Raw genomic sequence first — 18,713 nt, forward strand, 5'->3', positions numbered from 1 at the left:
AATTCTAATTTCTTCTCCTCTCAAATACTCTGGAGAGTTTGAAAGAATCTCTTCTTCCCAGATATTAATGATGACTAGCCTCACTGCATAAAGCAATTAACATACCTGGAGGAATGCAGGTCCCAAAGTGAAAATAGATGGAAAATATCCATTTTTAAGATGTAACCTACTTCCTTTGTTTTTAAATTGAAGTACATTTACATCCCATAAAATGCACCCATTTTTAAATGTACAGTTTCATGAGTTTTAGGAAATTTATACTGTTGGGCAACCTTCACTACTACCCACTTTTAGAATATTTCCATTACCCCCAAAACTTTTGTTGTTCCCGTTTTCAGTCAATTTCAGACCCAGCCCCAGGTCATCACTGAACTGATTTCTGTCTCTATAGTTTTGTCTATCCTGGAAATTTCATATAAATGAAATCATAAAGTATGTAACCTTTTGTGTCTGGCTTCTTTCACTCAGCATGATTTTTAGATTCATCATGTTACTGCATGTATCAGCAGTTCATTCTTTTTAGTACTGGTAGTGTTTCATTTTATGAATACATCCGAGTTTGCTTTATTTAGTATTTCATGGATACAACTCACCAGTTGAAGGACAGCTAGGTTGTTCCCAGTTTGGGGCTATAATGAATAATGCTTCTATGAACATTAATGTGTGAGTCTTTGCATGGATCTATATTCTCATTTCTCTCATATAGATACCTAAGAGTGGAATACCTTAGTCATACGGTAAGTGAGTGTTTAACTTTTTAAGAAACAGCCAAAGCAATTTCCCCAGCAGCTGCGCCATTTTGCACTTCTGTCAGCAGTGTCTCCACACCCATACCAGCACCTGCTATGTCAGTCTTTTTTAACTATAGCCATTCTGGCACATGTGTGGTGTGTGTGTGTGTGTGTGTGTGTGTGTGTGTGTGTGTGTGTTAAAGATTATTTATTTATTTATTTATTTATTTATTTATTTATTTAAGAGAGAACACAAGCCGGGGGAGGGACAGAGGGAGAGGGAGAAGGACGAACAGACTCCCCACTGAGCAGGAAGCCCAACGCGGGCTCAATCCCAGGACCCTGGGATCATGACCTGAGCCCAAGCCAGACACTTCGCTGACTGAGCCACCCAGGTGCCCCTCTCCAACTTCCATTTTTGATGGCTCTGCCTAACTAAGGCTATGACAGAGTAGGTCTACATAGACGTTTGAAGGCACAGGGGTAAGCGGGAGACATGGGAGTGAAAATGAAAGAAGAGAGAGACACTGAGAAGTGTCAATGGGATACTCTCCCTTCCATATAAAGACTTCCTTAGTCAAAGTTAAGGAAACGATAGTATCAGTTGTCCTGAGAAAGGAAGCAAAGCCTACAGCTCTGCTAACAAAGTTAAGACAGTGTGGGTCCCAGGTAGTTCATGAAGACCATTCCTTATAATCTAAAAGACCATTCCTCCCTGTAATTTTCCCTTCTTATAATCTTGCTATTGATAGTTGCTGGTGAGTTCAGTGGCTGAAAAGGGGAGGAAAGCAGAGTAGTTCTGATCATCCATAGGGGTTACCCTATTATTCTTTAAAATCTTTTCAAGCTATAATATTCCATAACTCTGAGGCCTGGGAATGGCTGACAAGTGTGTTAAGAACAAGCCGGAATGCCTTTGGTCATTGTCCCTTCTTCCCGCACACTGCCCTACATCTGTCTCTGTGTCTGGTTCCTTGGTCACCTGTGTGAAGGTATGTTCCACATCTTCAATCAACTGGTTGCGGCTATAGTTATAGCCATCTGTCCACTCCTCTTCATAATCTCCTCTCCAATAATCCCCATAGTCCTCATAATCTGTTTTTAAAAAGAGAAGGAAGAGAACATAAGGGAAAGAAAGAGATGAAGCACTGTATATATCGATTAACCTTGTTGGGAGGTTTAAAAAAAAATCCAAAGCTCTGTCACATTTTTACTGTCCTTCTAAGTAATAACTCAAAGGGATCAAATGAATAACATTAGCTAGGATCTGTCAAGCACTTGCTCTCTGCCAAAAATTTTAATGCATTATCTCATCTAATAAGCACAAAAATTCTACAAGATTGACATTATTAAAATTCCCACCATATAGATTAGCAGGCTGTTCTTAGATGGTGAAATCATTTGTCCAGGATCATCCCACTGGTAAGAGGCAAAGGCACACCCCAAGTCTCCTAACCCTCAGTCTCTACCCTCTCCATACTTCAGTTTGTATCTCTGGCTTTAAAACATGTGATTGGATTTGAGTTTTTAAATTCTCCTTTTGTTCAGGGCCTTATATTTTCACATCTAACTCAACTCATCTTAGACCTTGCCACAGTGGGCCTGTGTTTGTTTGCAAATTATATGTCTGCATGGAACATCTCTCTGTGCTTCATGCAGTATCTCAGCATCAGGAAACACAAGCTCGCGTTAGGATATTAGCCAATAATGTTTGCAAATGTGTTCTGATAATTTTTACTTTTACATGGACTTTGGCAATGGATGATCAGGAGGAAGAGAGAAAGACCTCTTTGGATGGAAGGATATGGTGATGAGCTACTGTCTCCAGCTTGCCTGTGGCTTGGGAATACCAGTTTAAGAGGCAGTGAGAGACATTTAGAAACAACAGATGAAAAAAAAATTCTTCCTTACTCAACCCCAGGGGGCAGTGAATCACCGAAGCATAAAGTTACTCACAATGCCACAGCTTCAGCTCATCATTCAGGCAGGACAATAAGTTAGGAGATATGGACATTCTGCCCCATGTTAAGAGTTTTATGACCACACGATCTGAGTTATAATTACATCTGCAGAACAGAATGGATTTCCAGCCTAAATTATCTGAAGTTTTTTTCTTTTTGGGACACCACCCTGAGTTAAACACACAAATGGCCTTTGAGAATAAACTGTGGCCAGATAGGAGTTTAGGTGAAAGACAGTGTCTCTGTCTCCCATACTATCTGAGAAACAGCATCCCTGCTCAATCCCCAGGCTACCTCAGGTTCCTGATACTTTCCTGGACAACTGATTTGTTTGACACGCTGTAGTTCAGTCTCATTCCTGAGCTCTCCAAACTGTAGAATGTCAGTGCACCATCCCTTATTTCCTAGTAGTTTCGTATTTGAGACACATACCCTGAATTTGTTCAGCAGATGATCATTAATTTAGGGATACCTCTTCTATCAAAGGGCAGCCTTGGTAATTCATGAGAAATAGCCCACAGCCACATAGAGGGCTTCAGGACCTCTATAGACCTGCGAACTTACTGTTGGCTCTTGCCATCTCATTTTTCAGGGCCACATACTCTTCATATAACGGCCTCAGCTGCTTGCCGACCTCAGACCTCCAGCCTTCCCAGGCCCAGAGCCTCTCATTGTAGTCTTTGCTGTTTTCCATTATGTCATCCAAACCTGTCATTGTAAAGCACCCAATAGGAAACAGACATGCATTTGTAATATTTTTATGCACAAACAATTATATGAGCTTTAAATAATTAAAAGTAAGGCTGGCAGACATGGAGGTCATTAAATGAAATCTCACGATTTATCAATTTCTTCATCCTTGTTATAGTTTCAAAATATTTCTGCAGAGAAAATAAACCATTGAAATCATTTAGCTACTAACTTAATTAAATTCCTTGGAATGTGACAGAATTTACCATGAAGTTTTGTTAAAAGTTAAAAGTTCATCTATATGTTAAAACACCTATTTGGAATCTTATCATCTTTGGATTATCCATTTGAAAGGCACAATGTTATCATCCAGTGCCAATCTCAGTTTTAAAACTTAGAGTAAAAAGGGGTGCCTGGCTCAGTCAGTTAAGCATTAAGCATCCACCTCTTGATTTCGGCTCAGGTCATGATCTCGGGGTCATGGGATTGAGCCTCGTGTGTAGGGCTCTGGGCTGAGCGTGGAGTCTGCATGAGATTCTCCCTCTCTCCCTCTCCCTCTGCCTCAACCCCCATGCACAGGCACATGCTCTCCCTCTCTCAAATAAGCAAACAAATGAAATCTTTAAAACTTAGAGTAAAAAATTAAATTTCGTAATCATTGCTCAAAATTAATAACCTACCTGGTTCCAGTAATAAGCACTCCTGTGGATTATTTGGGTTACAAGCTTTTCCAGTACTGTAGATAGTGCTCATTGCATTTAGGATTGTGTTCAACTGCAAATTAAACATAATAAACAATGTTTAAGCTGGGAAGTGTGCTGTACAGAACGCTAAGGTAAAGATGTCCTTTCAACCATGTGATTTTTTTTATGCCTCAAAATACAGCAGTTCACATCTTTGCCAAGTATCCTCTTTTATGTAAAGTAGGAATAGCTCCATTAAATTCCCCCCATTAACTAACACAGAACCTTAGATAGAAACACATAATAAAAACATGTGGAGTGACTGAAATAAACAGATCTACCAAAATTCCGGGGATGTCGCTCAGGTACACATGCACTGAGAAGGGCATTTGTTGTTTCATTCAGCGTTCTTTGAGTGCACACTTACTGAAAATGTACTATGTCCTACACTCGGATAACTGACACGAATAAGTCACTGGTCCTCAAGGACCCCACAGTCAAGGGACAGTGAGGCAGACATGAGATCAATAATTAAATAACCAAGTGACAAGTGGTATAACTGTCATGAAAAAGTGATGGGGCAGTCTGGTGGGGAGTGGACAAATGAATAACTTGGAGATTCAGGGATGGCTTCAGAGAGGAGGGGACATTAGCACTGTGTCTTGGAAGAGAAGTAGGAATTGGTCAAGTAGGAAAAAGAGATAGAAGGCAGAGCCTAAAAGATGAATAGAGGTTGGGAAAGAGCAGACATCTTCCAGAAGTGATGACACGTTGAAGGAAACTGGCATAGTGATGCTGACGGAGGGAAGTGGGCGATGTAAGGATGGAGAGGTTAGTGGGGGCCAGGTCATGAGGGGCCATCTGTGCCACACTAAGGAGTTTAAACTTTACCCTGTAGGTAAAGGAGAGTAAAGGTAATAGAGTTAAGCAGTGCTACTCAAACTATGGTCCATGGACCAGTGCAAGACAGTAAATGGTTTGTTTCTATTCTGTGATAAGTACAGTTACCAAGAGAATAAATTTTTAAGAGAATAAATATTTATAAACTTCTAAAACCATTTGATACTTCCATGACATCTAAGCATGAGAGCAATGAAGTTAACCAAGTATTGATCTACAATGGATTGGTAATAAAAGAAGAAAGGGAATAAGAGAGGGAGAAAAGGAGGGAGGGAGAGGGGAAGGGAAGGGAACTCGTTCTCTTCCACATTTGATTTAAGAAGCACTGGCTGAAAGGCTCTGTTTCCCTTCTCCTATTTCCCTTTTCCATTATTCTTTCACTCTGCTGTAAGAGTCATTATCCTAAAACATGAAATAGATCCCATGCTTAAAATTTCAACAAGATCCCATAGTACGTAGGAATCAATCCAAATTCCTTACCATGGCACAAAACTCCTCATGGTCTCTTTGCCTATCTGCTTTTTCAATCTCCCCTCCTTCCTCTCCATTGAACTCATGCATCCTTGAGTCTCCTCTCTTCCCAAACACTCCAAGCTTTTACATGCATTTCAGTGGTTTTCAGCTTTGGCTGCACATTAGAATTACCTGGGATCTTATAAAAATACAGTGTCCAGGTTCCATCTAGCTGTCTAGACTCTAAAAGACCAACGGGCAGGGTTTCACATGGTGTCTTTGTGAAAAACACGGGGAAGCATGGAATGGATAAGATAAAGTGGATTAACAACGAGTTGGATAATTGGATCCAAAGAATGTGGAATAATAAATATCAACTTGTAGGAAGATATGTGCCATATGGTTTTATCTTTGTCCTTATCATGAATTTTTTTCTTTTTATAGATGGAGATTACAACACAGAGTTCCAGAAGACAAGCAACTGAGAAAGAAGACTTTGATGTTAAATAGTCAAATATTTTAGATAAAAATGTTTTAATAGGTTAGATCAGGGGTCTGTAAACTATGATCTGCAGACCAAATACCGTCTGCTGCCTGTTTTTGGAAAGTTTTATCAGAATACAGCCACACTCATTTGTTTATGTATTAGCTATGCTGATTTCCTGCTGCAATAGTAGAGTTAACTCATCGTGATGGCCCACAAAACCCAAGATATTTACTATATTTCCTTTTACAGAAAAAAAATTGCTGGCTCCCCGGCTAGAGAGATGGGATGAGAGATATTATTTCAACAGGGCGAATACAGGCTTTCTTAAACTTGAACAAACTACCTACTTCTTAAGAATAGAATTTTGAAAGCTATCATTTTAGAGCAACATCGGTGGAAGAGATTTGGAGACTTCATTGTCAGTGATGTTGATAGAAGCCAACATGGAATTTGAACATCAAAAAACCCAACCCAAACCAAAACCTAATAGAATCCTAGACTGTCTTAATAGATGTAGGGCACAGGGTGCAGAATGTCATATTCCTGCTCACCTTCATGCAGACTGGAACCAACTCAGAGTGTGGTGTTTAGTTCAAGGTTACTGACAAAGTGAAGACAGCAGCTAGGACTGGTTAGGAAACTTGAAACTATTGTATAGAGGAAAATTGACAGAGTGAAGTATAGTTAGCCTAGATTTTTTTAAAAAAGGACTCAAGTAGTTTTTTAAAAAAAGTAGCTGCCTTCTTTTATTTAAAAACTACTGTAGGAAAGAGCAATTTGGATCCAGTAGGCTGAACAAAGTGGAGGTAAAGCACTTAATGTTCAATGGAGGGAGTATCTCCATCAATTAGGGGGACCCACATATGGAATGGATATCTTGGAAAGGGATGAATCACCCACCTCTAAAGCGGTTTGAGCTGAGGTTCTTAGCCTCTTGTTAAAGACGTTGCAGAGAAGAGTCAAGAATGAAAGGGGGAAAGAATTGGACCACATATGGGACTTCTCAAGCTTGGCACTATTAACATCTGGGACCACATAACTCTTTGTCATTGGGGGCTGTCTTGTACATTGTAGAATGGTTAGCAGCATCCCTGGCCTCTACCCACCAGATGCTAATAGCTGCCCCCCTCCCCCAGTTATGACAACCAAAACTGTCTCCAGATATCATCAAATGTCACTGGGGGGCAAAATCACGCCCAGTTGAGCATGACTGACATAGATTAAGCATATTCTTCAGGCTGCCTGGTCCTCAGGAAGGTGACTTCTGTATACAGTATGTGTATACAACACAGTGCCCAGACAACATTGGTTTAACTCTGTGTCCTAACATAAGTATTACCAGTGTCTTCTTTCACTTGCAAAAGGATTCCAGTTTGGATGACAAATTATGGGGTCACCCTACTTAGGCACAGAGCTCTTTCTAATGTCAGCATCACTACCTTTGCAGATAAAGTAAGCAGCCATGGGGATATTGATGTTTAATGTTTCCCAAATATTTCAGCTCTTGGGGTCAGTGCTAGAATGTTCACATACTCGTTGGCTCTTGTCTGCTGAGAGCACTGATGACCCACTGTGCTGAAGGGCCTGCAGTTGACGCTTGACTGTAGAATTATGAATTTCTTCTAATGGGTATGTTTTGGCATGCTTGGACTGTTCTTCATAAAAGGCAGACCATTTGGCTCCAGCATCATTCTGAAATGACAAAAAATAAATTTGAAGTCAGAATGGCAAGGCTTGAACAGATAGAACAGAAGATACTGTCCAAAAAACATCTGGCAGAATATCTCATATTTCCTGAGTGGTTTAGTTCTCTACTTTGCTGAAGGTCAAGGCTTAAGTTAAGAGTGACCAGGCCACTCTTGGTCACTCTCTCTTTCTGGCCCAGTGCCTAGTTTTCCCAAGGGTCCTATCCCCTGAACTGGAAATGAATTCTCACAGATATTTCACATTGTGGGGCCTTGGAATTTATGGCCTTAGCACTGTGACGTGGGTGAGTTAATCAAGGATTTGAGGATGAATGCTCTAAAGGGAGGGCCCAGTAAAGCTTAGAGCACACTTAATGGGAATACAGCCCCTCATGAAAATGGGAACGACAAGAAATGAGAAACAGTTTGCAGTGAGCTCCATGGTGCCATGACTTACCAGAGATTCTGATCTTAAATTATGTTCCCCAAAGAAGGTTGCCCAGAATATGGCCGTTTGGTAGCCATGGTGATTTTCGAACAGTAAAAGAAAACTTAACAAGCAGGTGATGATTCCAGGACTCACTTGCTTCCCATCTTGAACATCGGTATAGGCAAGTGGACTTCTCCAGACTCTTCTAGTGTAGTCTTTTCTCAATGTACAAACTCATTTCCATTTATCAAAGATGCAAATGAGCAATTACATTGTACATTGTACTTCTCTAGACTATATAAAAGAGGCAGCATATGAGACAAGTAAGAGCTCCATTCTTGAAGTCAGACACGTCTGACTAGCTGTGTGACTTTAGGCAAATTACTTACCTTCTCTGAGCCAATTACCTTATCTGTAAAACGAGAGTAATAGGACTTACCTCAAAGGGTTGTTGTAAGGATGAGAAGAATTAACAAATAATAAAATGTTTATCACAGTGTCTGATACATCCTAAACATTCAAAAAAGTTAGCTATTTTATAATTTAAAGAAAAAAAGTTCTTTGTCCCTAAGTTGCTTACAGTTTTGTCAGACAGATAAGGTACGCATCATGAATGTTGCATTAATGAAGTATTAGAGCATATGATAATGTATAAACTTTGAGTGGCCAAGCAGTTTCTGCTATAGGAAAAGAAAGACTCATGCAGACAAGTAGATTTGGCCAAGCCCTCATGGAGAAGACCTTAAAGGAGGTAGGAGTTGGATGGATGTAGAGTACTTTGCAGAATAATTTACTTCATTTGATTTTCCTACTCCCCTGAGATAGAAAATCATTCTGTCTCCATTACTCATATGTGCATAAAGGGGCTGAGAGAAATAAATAGTGGTTATGGCAATCAATTGACAGCATCGGGATCCTGGATCCTGTGGTAGACAAACTCTAAGATGGATCCCATGATCCCTACCTCCAGGTGGTACACACTTGTGTGATCCCCTCCCCCTTGAGTGTGAGCAGGAGCCATGATTCACTTCTACCCAGTAGCATATACCAAAGATGACAGGATGCACGTATTTATGTTATATAAGATTCTAATTTTTATCTTGCTAAAACTCTGTCTCCCTTGCTGACTTTGATGCAGAACCCTGTGGGAAGGGCCACATGTTGAGGAATCGAGGATGGCCTCTGGTTGATATCCTGCAAGAAACTAAGGATCTCAGTCGAGCAGCACACAAGGATCTGAATGCTTACCACTAACCACATTAGCTTGGAAGTGGATTCATCCCCAGTCAAGCCTCAGCTGAGACCACAGTGCTAGTCAGGGCATGGATCACAACCTTATAAGACTCAGAAATGGAAGATGCAGCTAAGCTATGCCTGGACTCCTGACCCACAGCAGCAGTGGGATAATAAATGTGTGTTATTTTAAGCTGCTAAGCTTGTGGTAATTTTTAACACAATAGATAATTAGTACCAATCCCAAAGGCAGGACTTCGGGCACAACTGCATCTTCCAGGCCAAGGAATTTGATTATTACTCTTTGAATACTAGGGAATCACAGAAAATTCACATTGTGGGGCTCCAAGCAGGCACATAACATGATGGGAATGGTGTGTGGGGACGACAACAACGGATCAGACAAGAGATGAAAATAGTGGCAGTAAATATGGAAAATGATTTCTCTCTTTATTGAGACATACAACCCCTCAGGAACTACTTCTCAATTAATATTCACAATCTTGTGAGGTAGTTGTGATTGTCTCCACTTCACAAATGAGGGAACTGAGTCACAGAGCAGGTAAATAGCTTTCCCTAAGTCACACAGCTAGTAATTTGAAAGAACCAGAGTGCCAACCCAGATATGTTTACCTCCAAAGACAACGCTCCTAACCATTGACTATAGATGGAATTCAACACATTCTGTTCTTCTCTGTAACACACGAGTGGGAAGTAGTGAGCTATGGAAAGAAGAGTTTGGTCTGTGGCACAGACTCATCTATGCAACCCATCACTTACCACTAAATTCCTATCCTTCTTCGCCCAATCCAGGACAATTTACCGTCAAGCAAAATTTCTGGTAGAACTTTGTTACCAAATTATAGGAATAATTTATTCTCAATCTCCTCTGGAAGCAACTCACAGTCCCCAAAAGAGCCCAGTCTTACAATATTTTTTAATTATACTGTATACGGGTACTTTGAAGATACCTGTTTTATTTTCTTTATCACTACCATACTATAAGTATTATACTTTAAATCCTTTCCCCCCAAATTACATGATGTTGCCTTTAATTTTGACCTCCGGAACATATTGTTCCATCCCAAGCTATTTTTTTTTCCAGAGCTCTAGGGACCTAAACTAGTTTTTTTGTTAATTTCTTGGGTCAATATTCCCGCACCATGCTAGTAGTGGAAATTCAATTTCCACACCCATTAAATAACTCAGGGGTGAAACCTGAGTCTGATCAAATCTCTAGATCAGGACTCTGTGCACCATCTGATTTTGTAAATAAAGTTTTACTACAACATAAGTCACACTCATTTATGTATTATCTATAGCTGCTTTCGCACTACAACGGCAGGTTGAACAGAAGCCATAGGGCACACAAAGCCTGAAATATTTACTATCTGGCCTTTTACAGGAAAGTGCTCTGCCCTCTGCCCTAGATCTATACGTTTACAGGAAATGCAGGGGACAAAAGAGCACGTTAAGCAAAATTTAGGGGGCATAATCAGCAAATCCAGAAAGTGGGAGTTTCTATAGCACCAAAAATTTAATTCTTCAACAAATAAATTGCAAAAACAAAAAAAAGCGAGGGAGGGACTCTGTAGATTAAAAGAGAGGTAGAGTACATCCTTCGAAATGATTGGAAGGAGAGGACCTTGTTAGATCTTGATTCAAACAAAACAGCTGAAATTGAAAAAGAAATATAAGACAGTAGGGTGCATTTGAATGCTGACTAGATATTTGTCGATACTGAGGAGTTATTGTTAAGTTTTTGGCATGGTACTGTTATTAAGGTTGTTTTTAAAATACTTTGAGAACTACAAGGTGAAATACACACATAAAACTATACCATGTTTTGGATTTCCTTCAAAATAATCCAAGAAGTGTGGGGTTGGGTAGAAAAATAAAACAAGATTGGCCAAAATGTTAATAATTTATAAACTGGGTGATGGATAGAAGGAGATTCAATATACTCATCTCTCTTCTTTTATACATGTTTGAAAATTTTTATGATAAGAATAAAGAAAAATCATACGACAGAACACTATTTGGCAACAAAAAGGAATGAAGTAATGCTATATGCTACAATGCGCAAAGTGAAAGAAGGCAATCGCAAGAGATCATGTATTGTACGATTGCATTTATATGAAATGTTCAAAGTAGGCAAACCTATGGAGACAGAAAGAAGACTAGTAGTCGCTTAGGGCTAGGAGCTGGGAGGAAGAGTGATGACTGACAGGCATGTGGTTTCTTTCTGGAGTGAGGAAAATGTTCTAAAATTAGATGATATTGGTGAAGGTTGTACAATTCTGTAAATATACTAAAAAGCATTGAATCGTACACTTTAAATTGGTGAAGTTTATGGTGCATAAATTATATCTCAGTAAAGCTGTCGTTAAAAGCTCTCTATAGCAAAAGTAAAGAAAAAAACTTCACCTTATTCCCCAGGTCCAATAACTGGGTCTGAAACCCCATGAAACTGCTCCAAACCAAAGGAGTTAGCCAAAATTAGCCTCATGCTCTTTTACCCAGGTGCCTGGCATGCACCAGGAAGCAGCAGCGGCTCCTGACCACAGGACTGCCCTCCCGGCGTGTAGCCGGTGGCCACCTGCTTCCTTTTTGCATTCTAACACTTTCACTTTCCTTTAAAGGGTCTATGCTTTCTGCAGCTTGACCATACTTTGTGATTTATGCCCTTTCCTCTCTGGTCTTGGCTCTCATCAACCACTGCAATTCAAAAGTAATAACACTTAATGATCCAGAGATGATATCAACAAACATCACTCCGTCCCATTCGATAACATGCCTTCTCAGCAAAGGGCACTCAGCAGAACTGTTACATGTCTCTTCAGCAGTTATAACTCCCTCCGACACTCAGAGCAATAAGACTGCGCTGTTCTCTCATGCTCACAAGCATCGAGCACCATTCTGGGGGCTTTGGGTATGAATCTGGTGTTCACAGCCACCCTCCAAGGCAGATAGGAGCGGGATGTTCTTTTACACAGGTGAGATAATGAAGGTGCAGAGAGGTTAATTGACCAGCTGAAGCTCACCCAGCTGGAAAGTGCTGGAGCCAGGATCTAGACCTCGGCAGTCTGGCTCCAGAGTCCTTAGGCATGAAGCTGGTACACCTTCACCAGCACTTACTGGACTATTCAGCTGAGAATGAAAACAAATACATGGTATATTATAGGCACCTCCAACAGAGGTCAAATAAAAAGTGAGGAAAAAGCAACAATAAAGAGATGAAGAGAGGTAAGACCAAAGTACGAGACGAGAAACAAATGATCTCCTATGACAACACCAGGCTGTCAAAATCTCCAGGATTTCCTTGAGCGTTAGAAAAATGGAAAACCTTCTCTTGGGGAATTTCAAATGAGGTGGTAGGTCTTAGGTTTGATCTGTCCTGTGAGTGGCAGTAATTTAAACATGCAACCTACTCAGCATTTGAAAAAATATCTGAACTACATTTTTGAAGGAATATATTGCTATACAAGTGTCACAAAATCTTTTCTTAAATAATGTTGCTCGATTTCCAGCACAAATGTGTAAGGACACTGCTTTGGGATCGGTGAGAAAAGAAATTCCTAAATCCTTGCACTTGTCAAAGCATCTTGCTTTCCTGGAGCATCCTGAGATTTGTCAAAACTGGCTTAATTATGGTTTTTCTGCGAGGGCTCTGGATGGATTCTGTGACCTTTGGAAGTCCCTTAGAGCCCCGTGACAATGAAGGAAGGAATTCCCAAATCCAGTCTCCAGACCCATGGTTACTTTAATTACTAGCTAGCTTTTTCACTAAGCCTCCAATTGCATTTTCCAGTTAATATATCATTTTAGAGAGTCTTTAGATATTCCTGTTGACATTGTAGGCTTGGGGAAATTATTAACCCAATAATTTATGGCATTTCTGTGAAATGCTTTGAAAACCTGATTATGATGAGAATTATGGTGGCAACTTTACAAAGCATGTTCACTGGTTTCTAAGAATCTGGACTGAGACCAGTGAATTGTTTTGTAACCGCTTCCAAATGAGCCCCAAGGTCAATTAAGTTTAGTCATCTGGGACTCCAGAATCAGAAATACTAAGGCAAACATCCAACCTCACAACTCAGAGCATTTCTTTGATTTCCCTTTTCAGTTGTAGAGGCAGTAATCTAATCTTAAAGAAGCAACAAATACCCCTATGTAGCCATGAAAACTCACCATCTTTTGGATATTCTCGTTGGTAATATTGGTGTTATAATTCCAAGAAGCAAGGGAACTTTGATAATACAGGTCTTCAGCTTCATAGTTAAACTTCTCCAAAAATGTCTCGGCCAGATCCTCAGTGGTGGATTGAGCAGCGGTTAGAGCAGCAAGGCTGAGAAGGAGCCAGGAAGAGCCTAACATCTTTCCCTATGCACCAAGATCCCATCCACTGAACAACTTTCCCTAGAGTAAAACCTCTTCATGAGTTTTTCTCTCTCATCAGCCTTTGAACTTGGGTTGGGCACTGAGCAGGAAAGATGAAAAAAAAAAAAAAAGAAGAAGAAGTAGTAGTAGAAGAAGAAACAGTAAACAATCTGCTGAACCAATATAAAGTTCATCCTGGAGAGGACAGATATGTAAACAGATTTTAGAATGAGTTTTTAAAGTAAATCAAATAAACGAATGTTATTCATTAATCCTAGAAAATCATAGCTCTCCTAGTATTTTATGGCGAGATCAGAACTTGCACATTTGGTTAATATGTTCCTAAAAAGCTGTTAAAGATACACTGAAGGTGTTATAATTTTACAGGGACCAAAGAAGCCTAGATTTAGGGATCATGGGGGTATTAGTGGAACTTACATATTTTCCAGATGATTTCACTGAAAGTCAGTTATCTCTCCTTTCTTTTTATTTCAAGTTCATAGTCACAGAAAGTCTCTCTCTACTTGGGTAACATTTTCCCTTCTTAAATAAACTGCTTTACCCTTGTCTTTATGGAATTCATTTTTTTCTGATAAATTTTAATTTCCATGGCTATTGTTTAAAAGTATAAGACTACCCTCCACTCCACTCACTCCACAGGTTAACTCACCTGCTCTGGCTTGGGTAAACTTAAAAAGGCTCACTTTCTACTTCTCAGATGACCATGTTGAACACTGGTTCTATGGCCGTCTTCACTGTGTGCTGCCTTCCCTTTCACTTACCTGTTCTAAACTCAGTTGAGGTCCCAGGGAAATAAAAATGACTCTGCATGGTATGAAATTCAAAGAGTGTCCATGTCACGCTCTGGGCATCCAAAACCATGGGATCATGGCAACAGAATTCAAAGAGACTTCAGTGATTGTCCTGTGGAGTCTCAGGAGCTGGATCAGTGTCCTCATTCCCAGGATGTAGGTATATCAGAGATAAAAGAGAGGAGCCACTTTAAACAGCAGCGCTCATGGGCCAGCTTGACTGTGATTATGAAACCTTCACTCAGGGAAAATATTTCTTCACCCAGAAAAACAAGTCTTCCAGGTCCAGGTGCAGTAACCAAGCCTTTAAAAAAAAGTTTTCACAATTTTCCCTTATTCCACAGTTGTTAAATTAATGTTATTATAGAACAGGAAAAAAATAATTCTAAGTAATAGTTCAAGGCGCTTTTCATTATAATATCTCATTTAAGCATTACAACAAACCTAGAGGTAAAATTTTTTTTAAAGATTTATTTATTTATTTCAGAGAGAGAGAACACAAGCAGGAGGAGCAGAGGGAAAGGGAGAGAGAGAATCTTAAGCAGACTGTGTGCTGAGCGTGGAGCCCAGTGCAGGGTTCGATCTCATGACCCTGAGATCAGGACCTGAGCCGAAGCCAAGAGTTAGACACTTATCCGACTGGGCCACCCAGGCACTCCTAGAGGTAAATCTTTTTTTTATCGCTATTATACAGATTATGAAATTGAGGCTCAGAGAACTTAAATCAATTGCCAAACCTCATTCAGCCAGTAAGTGGTAGAGCCAGGAATGCCATTTGATTCTAGAATACAGACCTTTCCACTGGGGTCAGTAGTCTAAAAGCAACAATGGAGGTGTAAATAAAGAGCAGCAGAGGGATGTGTGCCTTCAGTGAAGATGACAGATTTGCTTTTGCCACATCAAAAAGGGTGGATTCTTACTATCCTTAATATGAATCAAAAGATCCTGGGGCGCCTGGGTGGCACAGCGGTTAAGCGTCTGCCTTCGGCTCAGGGCGTGATCCCGGTGTTATGGCATCGAGCCCCACATCGGGCTCTTCCTCTATGAGCCTGCTTCTTCCTCTCCCACTCCCCCTGCTTGTGTTCCCTCTCTCACTGGCTGTCTCTAAAAAAAAAAAAAAAAAATCCTTCTAAGAAATAAAGTAATTGACAAGTTTAAGCAATTGTGATAAAGAACGTTAAAAGAAAGTTGGCGGGGGTGTGGGGGGGTGTGGGGGTGTGCAGGGTCAGTGAATTTTCCGAGTTTCAGTAGAGTACGGCCCTTCTCACATTTGAGGAAGCTGGGAGCCACTCGCTTTTCACAGGCGGTAGGAGAAAAATCAGTTAAGAGGAAGGGGAGCAGCAGGTGAGGCTTTGAACAAAGAGTTGGAATGTTACTTTAATAAAAGCTGAAACAAAACTCTACTCAGGTCACTTCCTGAATGAAGCTCTTGGGTTTAGAGAAAAAAAAATGGAAGTAGTCCAATTTCAATTCACTGAGGCAGAAAATAAGATTAACATGATCAAATTGAAATGGAGAAAGCAGGATATGAAATCTGAGAGCTAAAAATAGATGGACAAGGAGCCTGAGATAACAGTGAGGCAGGAAAATTCTGGAAGCCAAGAAACTTGGAAAAGTCAGAAGAACTGTCACAATAATTCTGTAGAACTAGCTTGTCATGACAAGCAGAGACTGAATGGTTGGAATTTTTGTTCACTCTCCACTGAGAAGATGTTGCTGTTCTGACAGCGACCCAGAAGTGTTCTGTCCAAGCCCATGCTGAGAATGGAAGGACTCCACTAACCACCCAGGGGATGGGACCCAGAAAAACAATTGGCTCAAAGGAATGAACTGTCTTTGAGAAAGAACAGAGACCCAGAAAAAATTAGAAAACTGTAGATGCAGGCAACCTGTTCTATTTTTTGAAAGGGTTGGAGGGTGAATTTCCTAAGTGGTAGAGGGAAGACTTTGATCTTGATGCCCGATAAAACTATAAAATATAATCTTTAGGATATGGTATGCATATGGGAAATATATAGATCTAAATACGTATCAAGGGATTCACTAGGAACAAGTCACATGCTAACTGCTTCATTTCCTTTCTGATAAAAGAATACAATAGTAAAAAAAAAATACAAAGATAGAGTGCATCTTCCACTTCAGTGAGGGATTTAACAAAATGTAAAGTTATACAAGTAGATTTAAATGTTCTCAAAACATCTGCTGGTAGGAAGGCAAACTGGTGCAGCCACTCCAGAAAACACTATGGAGTTTCCTCAAAAAGTTAAAAACAGAGCTACACTACGACCCAGCAATTGCACTACCAGGTATTTACCCAAAGGATACAAAAATACAGATTCGAAGGGGCACATGCACCCTGATGTTTATAACAGCGTTATCAACAATAGCCAACTTATGGAAAGAGCCCAAATGTTCACCAATTGATGAATGGATAAAGAAGATGTGGTATATATATACCATGGAATGTTACTCAATCATAAAAAAGAATGAAATATCATCATTTGCAAGGACATGAATGGAGCTAGAGTGTATTATGCTAAGCGATGTAAGTCAGTCAGAGAAAGACAAATACCGTATGATTTCCCTCATATGTGGAATTTAAGAAACGAAACAGATGAACATGGGGGAAAAAAGAGAGAGGCAAGCCATAAAACAGACTCTTAACTATAGAGAACAAACAAGGTTGCTGGAGGGGAGGTGGGTGGCGGATGGGTTAAATGGGTGATGGGTATTAAGGTTGGCACTTGTTGGGATGAGCACTGGGTGTTATATGTAAATGATAAATCACTAAATTCTACTCCTGAAACCAATACTACACTATATATTAACTAAATAAAATTTAAATAAAAAACTGAAACAATAAAAATTAAAAAATTAATGTCCCCGAAACAACCACACACAGTACAGGATGAAGCAGTCCTCTGATTAATAACAGCTCGTGTCTGAAACAAGAATTTTGATTCGACAATTATTTATTGGCTTATTATATATAATAATATATATTATATATATACTAATAAGACAGGAAGAGCTCTTGTGGACATCATCTGATCGGAGGTGGGGTAGATGAAAGAAACAAACAGCTGATGATCGATGCTATGACTTTACAATAAGCGGGAAGGGAAGGTGGTGAGCGATGGGGTGGGGATGAGAGGGTGACCTCTGAGCAAAGACCTGAAAGAAGGGATGAAACCTATGTGGACAGCTGGGGAAGACTGTTCCAGCCTGAGGGAGCAGCGAGCACAAAGGGTGTAGGCAGGTCTCAAGAACATCAGAGGTCTTTGTGTCTGGAGCCTAGTGCCTAAGGAAAGCGGCAAGAGGGGAAGATGGAGAGGAAGCTGGGGACCACACCAGGAGGGCCATACAGATGATTGTACAACTTTGGCTTTTACCCTGAACAATGTGGGAAGACACTGGAGGGCTTCCAGCAGAGAAGTGTTTCATTCTCATTGCTGATTAGAGAGCAGACACCAAGGGGGTAAGGGCGGGGGCAGGGAGACCAGTCAGATTGCTACCACAGCAGCCCAAACAAGCTGGGCGAATAAAAAACTTAAGATGAGCCGTAACTCCAATTTGGCTGCCCACCAAAAGAAAAATTCACCTGACACTATCTAAGACTTTGTTAATAGAAGTATTAGATGCAAAATAATTTAGAGCATCAAGCTAATGTCAGAGGAACACAAGTGTAGAGAGACACAGGAGAGTATGCAGAGGAAAAGAAACAAGAGAGTAGATGGTCTAAAATAATGTAATTTGAAGCAAGTTCAGACACAGAGAAGACAGGATGGACAGCTCTCCTCCATTATGAGCCTGCCATTTAGAAGAAGCCTGGTAGCCATGGACTTACTGTGCCCCTTGCCGGCTGTGTGACTTGAAGCAGGTAATAGTACTCCCGAACCTCGTTTCCTTATTTCAAAACTGATGATAATAGTATATCCATCTCATAACACATTGTGAATATTATATGAATTAGTACATGAGAACACAGAGAAGAACACTGGGAACCTAGTAATAAAAGCCACCCCAAATGAGAAGAGCAGTGTAATAATTCAGCCACTTTGAGAAGTAAGGAAAATGAGAGAACTGTCCCTAGTACAGTTTTTGTCTTTAGGAAAACTGTCATATTCTGAGAATGAGCGGGCCCACATAATCAAAATGAAAATGTACTGCTTTGATTATACCAGTTGACCATTTTTAAATCACTGAAGACAGAAATTTTTCTAAAATATATTTCATCCTAATTAGGATGTTGCCTTAGCATTTTT

At 40.2% G+C, this 18,713-nt stretch overlaps 1 protein-coding gene across 3 annotated transcripts in view; it reads right to left on the bottom strand.

Moving 5' to 3' along the window:
- ACE2 (angiotensin converting enzyme 2) overlaps positions 1–18,713 on the bottom strand; it is a 108,793-nt gene that overhangs the window by 29,415 nt on the left and 60,665 nt on the right. For 2 of the 3 annotated variants that reach the window (XM_057310228.1, XM_057310231.1), the window contains 6 exons: positions 14,419–14,752; positions 13,448–13,736; positions 7,439–7,597; positions 4,063–4,156; positions 3,257–3,400; positions 1,714–1,826 (listed from right to left, as the gene is read on the bottom strand). In XM_057310228.1, the coding sequence (XP_057166211.1) occupies positions 1,714–1,826; positions 3,257–3,400; positions 4,063–4,156; positions 7,439–7,597; positions 13,448–13,633 (696 nt within the window). In that variant the 5' untranslated portion in view covers positions 13,634–13,736; positions 14,419–14,752. The other variant, XM_044391885.3, reaches the window with a different exon arrangement.

Source organism: Ursus arctos, chromosome X (assembly GCF_023065955.2).
Source record: "Ursus arctos isolate Adak ecotype North America chromosome X, UrsArc2.0, whole genome shotgun sequence".
Taxonomy (NCBI): domain Eukaryota; kingdom Metazoa; phylum Chordata; class Mammalia; order Carnivora; family Ursidae; genus Ursus; species Ursus arctos.